We start from the raw sequence: 7,616 nt of genomic DNA on the forward strand, positions 1-7,616 counted from the left end.
TGAAACATGCTGATAAAACCTCTGCACCAAGCAAATGTGCCTTGTATATATCTTCATGGGACTTGGGCTCCATGACTTCAATATCACGAGCCAGAGTCAGATATTCTTCACTTAGCTTAGAATTGTTTATGATATCCTGCAACACTTCTCGGTCTGCGTCATCATTAACCATTTCCTCATCAAGCTCAAAAGTGATTCCATGGCATGCAAGTATGTAACACAATTGCTTCTTTCGAAACGTGGTCCATTCCCTCAAATGATTCTCAAATAACTCAGGGAGGTCTTGAAAATTCAACAAGTAAAATAAACTACAACATAATTTTTGTGACTCAAACAGTTGACGCAGGTTCTCCAAAGGTGGTGGAGGTGCCGACGTAGCAGCGGCGTCAATCAACGATGCAGTCTTAAGCAAAATCTCAAGCAAAGGACTTTTAGAATCACAAGAAAGGTTTACCGTGAGTGAATTAGGTGGCTCAGGAAGTGGAGAAGGTCGTGGTTGAATCGATTTCCCAAGCGCTAGCGTCGTAGGCTTACGGAGGGTGTCTTTGTCTTCGGCTTCTCCGGCGGCATCGAGGGAGAACTCGTCTTGGGTAGTAGAATGAACGAATTCGAATTGAGGCGTGTTGACAGAGATTTCGTTATGAAAAACGGAGTATTGTCCGTGGTTGTCGGAATTTAGGGATTCCTCAGCGGCGAGAGCAAGTGGAGTGAGAGTGGTGTAGAGAATGGCTTCGGGAATCTGGAGATTCTCTGGTTCCGTAGAAACGAAAGAGGTAGAAGAAGAGTGGAGGTTGTTGATGTTTGAGGCTGGTGATAGAAATTCGTTACCCAGGGTTTTGAGTTCGGCGACACATTGCTTCGAGGTTTTCTTCTTTTTGTTCTTCTGCGGTGAATAATTTGCAACCTGGGCCTCTTCCTCATCTTCTGTCGGTAATAGGGGTTGCTTATGTGGTGGTTCTGTTTCGATAACCAGATCTAGTTCCTCCTCCTCCTCTTCTATTTCCACATCTAAATCCATGAAAAAATGTCTCCATTTGGGTTTAAAATGCCAAAAAAATATTTCTGTGAAAGTATTCCAAGACATTGATGGATGAGGTTGAATCCTCCATAGCCACCATTTAAGAGCACATCCTCTCATTGCCATTGCAACTACCTTCATTTTCTCCTCATCCTCCACAATATTGTTGACTCTAAAATATTTTTCAATTGAAAAGATCCAACAAGATGATTCTTCTACTCCATAAAAATTACGCCAGAACCCCATTTAGCAGGAATGAGATCGAAATGAAAGCACCAATTGATAGGAAGTTATTCCTACCAAAACTATGAGATTAGGGTTTTCTACACTAAAGGGGAAGAACACTACAAGCTAAGAGAATAAAAGATAAAATAAACTTTGATTTCATTGATTGATTTTAATGTGTCAATGACACTACATATATAATGTTACTAATGGTCCAATAACTAAAATGCCCAAACACCAGTGGAAACCCAATTCAATAACAATTGAACTAAAATACCAACTAATATAAAACCTTAAATTAATAATTCTAATTAAACTAAAAAATATTAAAATATAACTAAATACTCTCTATCAGAGTATCACTCTCGCCTTTTTCTCTTTTCAATTTTAGCGTTCGGGTCAATTGGGATGATGGGATCAACCTTTGATTATGGGCTTTTTAAAGGTTTCAAAATTAATAACTTGACGGATTACAATATTCTTCATTTTGTGGATAATACCATCATTGTCGGAGTCGTCTCATAGCATTATTTGTCGGCAATTCAAACCTTACTAAGTGGTTTTAAATTTGTTTGGGCTTGAGAAATATTTTTTTCAAGGGTAAATAATAGTATGGAGTTAACATTATTACCCCTTTCAAATTTTTTAGTATTCCGGTGGGCTATAACCATACAAGGGTCGCTATTAGGCCCGATTTTAAAATAAAAATAATTGGATATTTTTTAATAAATTGCGTAAATAGGTAAATTTCTCTACATTTTTTAAGCATAGCCATTCATCTGTTTAATCATAATTTTGAAACTGAAAAACTAGACATAGGAACTACTATTATCTTAATATTTTTAAAAATATAATGGTATATAAAATGGGTAAACTTTGACTCTTTTGTAGTGAGATTACGAAATCTGTCATTTTAACTTGAGCCTAATTTTAGATTTAGTGAAATGTTATCAAATACATTTACTTCAACCTTTAACCATGTCAATTAATTTACACAGAACCTGTAAAATAATAAATAAAATTCATTGTTTTAAAATTCATTGTTTTTTCCTTAAATCAGGGAAAATTTCTATGACATTCTTGAAATAAGTGAAAAACAATTTTTTTTATAATAATTAATAACTCTAATTTTAATAGAGCAAACCATATTAAAGTAAATGAACAAAATCTTTGTGAAATTATATCTTTGGTAAAATTATTTATAATATTATTTTATCTTTCAAAGGATAATTTTAAACTGGTGAAGAAATTGAATAAATATATAATGATTTGAATTTGCTTATTTTTGCTGAGAATTCTATGAATCATGGTTTTGGCATTATTTTAATATCTTTCTCTTATTTTGAGTTTTTCTAATTATCTTTTGGTGTGTATATTAACTGGTTTTTCTAATAGACACTGATGCCTACTCAGTGTGTTAGTGAATAATAGTAAATCTCACTTTTAATGTTAACAAATTGTCACCATTCTCTAAATGTAACAGTGAATATTTTCAAATTCACCAACAAGGTATACCTCACTTCATTAGATGTTACTGATAGAAATAGTCAATTCATTTTAATAAATTTTTTAATTTATATTTAGAAATTAGATAAATAATTTTTAACAATTCCTAGGAAAGCAAACTATTTTATAATATGTTGCATAAATGGTTATTATTTAAACGAAGTTTCTCAGCATTTTCTTAAGCATAGTCTTTCATCTGTTAATCATAATAATGAAACTGAAAAAAAAAACATATTTTGTTAAAGAATAATAATGGTATATAAAATCTGTAAACTTTGACTTTTTGTTAGTGATGTTATGAAAAGTGAGTATATAGTTTCGGATATAAAAAATTCAAAAGTTAAAATCAAATTTAGTTGAATCTTAAACCAAGTCAATGGAATTTACACAGAAGATGCAAATTAGTAAATAAAAAAATGCTAATGGTAGCGTTTGAGTGAAAGACATAAGTAAAATAAATTTCCATTTATTTAAAAGGAAGAAGTGATTACATGACTCATGATGATTCATGCATATCTATCTCAACCACGAATATGAATATGGAAATGTGACATACTATTGCTGCTGCGTCTGTATATTAGAGAGGGGGCATGACCCTTGGCAATTGCTTTTCTTCAGAGTCCATAGGGTCATCATGGGTCATAACACCATGCGGGGTATATGAATATTGGAATATTATACCCTTATCTGGACAGGATGCAGAAGCAGCAGAACAGTCCTTAAAATCATAAGGGTCATTTTTATCCAAACAAAGTCTTACTTCTACTAAATTATGTTGAGTGTCACAGTAAAGTTGCGGTTTACTGCCAATGCCATCTTTAATAGCCTTCTCAAATACTTGTTTCGATAAGGATTCCGCAATAAACTTATCTCCTATATTCTTTGCTTTAAGTATATCTCTGATACTATGTTTACGATAAACTGTTGATGCGATTTCAAAGTACTTATTTTGTTCCAACATGGAGCAAGATCCATGTTTATCCCACTCCGCTTTCCAAAACACTTCGTCTTTCGTGTTTGTTAAAGATTGCCAATCAACATGAAGCTTCCTCACCAATGAACCATCAAGCTGATAAACAAATTAAATAAATAAATAATCATGTTATATATTAAAAAATAATAAATATTAAAGTGTAAAACTTTTATATAACCTACCTTTAATTCAGAAGTTTCTGGGCAGTGAGATGGATCCACAGCTGGTTTAGTCTGTGGCCATAGGCCATGTATTATAAATTTGTTGACCTTTTTTATACAGGTATGAGTCTGACAAAACCCTGCCGGCCATACTTCAGCTAACATGTAATGGTCAAAGGAGCCTACCCGTGTTTGTAAAAAGGAAACCACCATCAACAAAATGATTAAGAGCTTCATTTTGATATTCGTATTTGTGATTATAAAACTTATTTATCCATCTATTTATAGGGGGAGCTTCACAATATCACAATATTCTTTTAATTTTTATTTTAAAATATTTTATTATTCAACTCATTAAAAAAAATCTTATTTCTTCTTTCTAAATAGATATAGAAAAAAATTCTTATTTCTTCTTTCTAAATAGATATAGAAAAAGTTTTATAATGAACTCACACAGTATATATCAAACCAATGAATGTGGGTTTTTAATTTACTAGTTCACGTAGGATAGTTTTTGTGTTTAAGCAAATCAATTTGTTAGTTTGTTTGTTGTTGGCAACAAATAATGTGAATTACTACCAAATATACTCACTTTTTGTTTTGAGAAAAGAATGCATTAATAATAATATAACATTTTAAGTCATTAAGTGATCCCAAAAAAAACATTTTAAGTCATTATCAATATTTATTATTCACTCTTATGAGCTCTTTTTTTAGTTTGCCGTGTTATTTATTCTTTACCATATAAGTTTCAATTTACATCATCTCACATGTTTCTCCCGCTTCTTTTCTTGTCTTATTTGTCTTATTTCAGTAACTACGTGATTCCTTTTCATATTCCTTTTGTCATAAGCTAATTCATGTCAAATAATGAGAAAACAACTTTTTCACGTAATCCTTTAAAAGAAAAATATTTTTTCAATATTTTCAAGAAGAATTGCCTCTTTTTATTTAATGTAAGTTTTTTCATTTGCTCTGAGATTTTGAAAACCAATAAGTTTCCAAAACTTTTTTAGGGTAAATTAATTTCTTACGTATATTTTACCAAATGATATCCCTAAGCTACTTAATTTCTACACACAACTCAATTTCACTTTTCACTATCACACTGAACAGACATAAGTGTTTATTAGAAAACTCAATCAATATACACACACAAAAAGATAAAACAATTAGAAAAACTCCAAATAAAAAAAAGCTATTAAAACAATGCCCAAAACCATGATTCATAGAAATTTTCTCAGCAAAAATAAACAAAGTCAAATTATTTTATATTTACTCAACTTTTTCACCGGTTTAAAATTATCCTTTGAAAGATAAATAATTTTATAAATAATTTTACCAAAGATATAATTTGACAAAGATTTTGTTCATCTGCGTTAATAAGGTTTGTTCTATTAAAATTAGGGTTATTAATTAATATAAAAAAATTGCTTTTCACTTATTTCAAGTATGTCATAGAAATTTGCATTGATCTGAGGAAAGAGCAATGGATTTTAAAACAATAAATTTTATTTACTATTTTGTAGGTTCTGTCTAATTAATTGACTTTGAAGTAAGTATATTTTATAACATTTCACGAAATCTAAAATTAGGCTTTGTTAAAGATTGAATTAAGTATATTTTATACCATTTCACTAAATCCAAAATGAGGCTGGAGTTAGAATGAAAGATTTCTTTACCTCATTACAAAAAGTTAAGTTTGCATATTTTATATACCATTATAATTCTTAAACATATTAACATAATATAATAGTGGCTATTAGTTGTGCACAAGTGTGAGTCGTTAGTCCCACATTGTTTAGAAAAGTAGAGGTTGAGCACTATATAAGTGAGATGATTCACACAACTATCACATTAAGGTAATGGGTGAATATGTGGTGTCTCTTTCATTGTGTATTGTTATTGACCCAATGTGAATGCTCCTCATGATGATCCAATAGTGGTATCAGAGCCGATGGTTCAATTAAGGGATCGGTTCCTCGTAACGAAAGTCTTTCTGACAATGTGGTTGTTGAAGGTTGAGAAATACACAAGAAAGGGGGGGTTGAATTGGGTTTCAATAATTTCCCTTTCTTAAAACTTACGTGGAAGCCTAATTAGTCGCTTGTTTATCAGAAGCATTAAGCTCTTACTTTTTAGAAGCTTAGCGTTTCTTAGAAGTATTCAATCTTCTTCGAAACTAGAGTCTTCATAGAGCTTCTGATAAGTTGAAGAAAATAAACAGAAGTAAATAACACCAGATATATCCTGGTTCATTTGAGAAATTCTCAAGCTAATCCAGTCCACTCTTCCAAGGTGATTTTGCCTTATCCAAGTTCTTAATCAACTATAGCCAAACTGATTACAATTGCACGGGAAACTACTAGTGACTCACAGTACAATGTACAAGCAACAACAGACGACTAACAACCTTGCACAGGCAACCGCCAGTGACTCACAGTACAATGCACAAGCAACAACAAGTGACTAACTACCTTGCATGGGCAACCGCCGGTGTTGGCAACCAATGACTTGTTCAATGATCTGACTTAACAAATATAATAATCACTGACCTCTACACAAGCAACCGCTTGTCACTGACCAACAATGATATGTTCATCCGATTTTACAGTAATATCTGTCATCAATTCTCACAAGAGTCTGATCTTCACTTGATCCTCTTTAAGATATGACTAGCACTGACCCAATAAGATCTGACCAACTTGGCCTCTTATAAGGATTTCCACAATGACTGCAACCATTGTCTTCTCGAGCTTTTGACCTTCACTCGGTCTCTCAAGAAACAATCAAACAACTATTTGATAAAGGTTTACTTACAATATAATGCTTCTACACAACCTGGATGTAAACACTAAACTAAGCACATATTGTTTAACATATTTCTGAGCAACAATCCATGTGTTAAAATAACTTACATGAAGATACCTAGACAAAAAACACAATACGAGCAATAACTCTTGTGTTCATTACATTGTCCTACAAAGTAGTATATAGTAAGAGGTTGGGTAGCATCTTGTAGCGGTCTTCTTCTTCATCTTCTTTGTTGAGCAAGTTTTGAGCAACAACTCCTTGCTTCTTCTAATTTCTATCAAGATGTATATGATTGTAGTTTAGTAGCATCTTGTAGAATCTTCTTCTTCATCTTTTAATCAGCTTCTGCATTTCAAGTTAGGCATTAGCATCAACTAATTTTCCTAGTAGCATTTTTTATTAGCATGTGCTTCAACTTCTCCTTTTGACATATACTTCTTAACATCAACTACTAAGCATTGTCTTCGTTGCTGATCCTTCTGTTCTTGTTTATCTGTGTTGGTTGAGTTCCATTCAAACCAAATCAAAATTAATACCTACAACGACAAAAGTCGTTATAGAAGTATGAACATCAACTTTGACGTCTATGGTAATATCATCAAAAGCTACATCATATTTGTTTGAATTAATAGATGTCATATGAATAACATAGGCGTCTCCAATGTCGTCAATCTTTGTTACATGATTTGATCTTCTTTTTTTAGTTCTCAAAAGAGACGTTGAAGGATAAGGAGGTCTTTTGGCTTCCAACGGATAGAATCAAGCATTATTGTAGATAGTACTTCTTTTTATCTTGCAGCTTGATACATTGTGAGTTGGTGGGAGACACCTTCTGTAAAATAGTACGCGTACTGGATCATAGTAGAATTTATAATGTAATGTTGTAATATTTTATTTTTGACTAAGCTCTTGATCTTAT

At 32.0% G+C, this 7,616-nt stretch overlaps 1 protein-coding gene across 1 annotated transcript; it reads right to left on the bottom strand.

Moving 5' to 3' along the window:
* Positions 1-3,195: 3,195 nt before the first annotated feature.
* LOC131606904 (intracellular ribonuclease LX-like) lies at positions 3,196-4,143 on the bottom strand. The gene is made up of 2 exons (XM_058878993.1): positions 3,905-4,143; positions 3,196-3,818 (listed from the first exon to the last, which is right to left on the bottom strand). The coding sequence occupies exons 1-2, from the start codon at positions 4,118-4,120 to the stop codon at positions 3,327-3,329; spliced, it is 708 nt and encodes a 235-aa protein (XP_058734976.1). The 5' UTR covers positions 4,121-4,143; the 3' UTR covers positions 3,196-3,326.
* Positions 4,144-7,616: the final 3,473 nt, after the last annotated feature.

Source organism: Vicia villosa, linkage group LG5 (genome assembly GCF_029867415.1).
Source record: "Vicia villosa cultivar HV-30 ecotype Madison, WI linkage group LG5, Vvil1.0, whole genome shotgun sequence".
Lineage (NCBI taxonomy): Eukaryota > Viridiplantae > Streptophyta > Magnoliopsida > Fabales > Fabaceae > Vicia > Vicia villosa.

Coding starts and splice junctions, on each gene's coding strand:
- LOC131606904 (XM_058878993.1), bottom strand. CDS start 4,120: ATGAAGCTCTTAATCATTTTGTTGATGGTGGTTTCCTTTTTACAAACA. Junction 3,819..3,904: donor CAGAAACTTCTGAATTAAAG/GTAGGTTATATA, acceptor TTTGTTTATCAG/CTTGATGGTTCATTGGTGAG.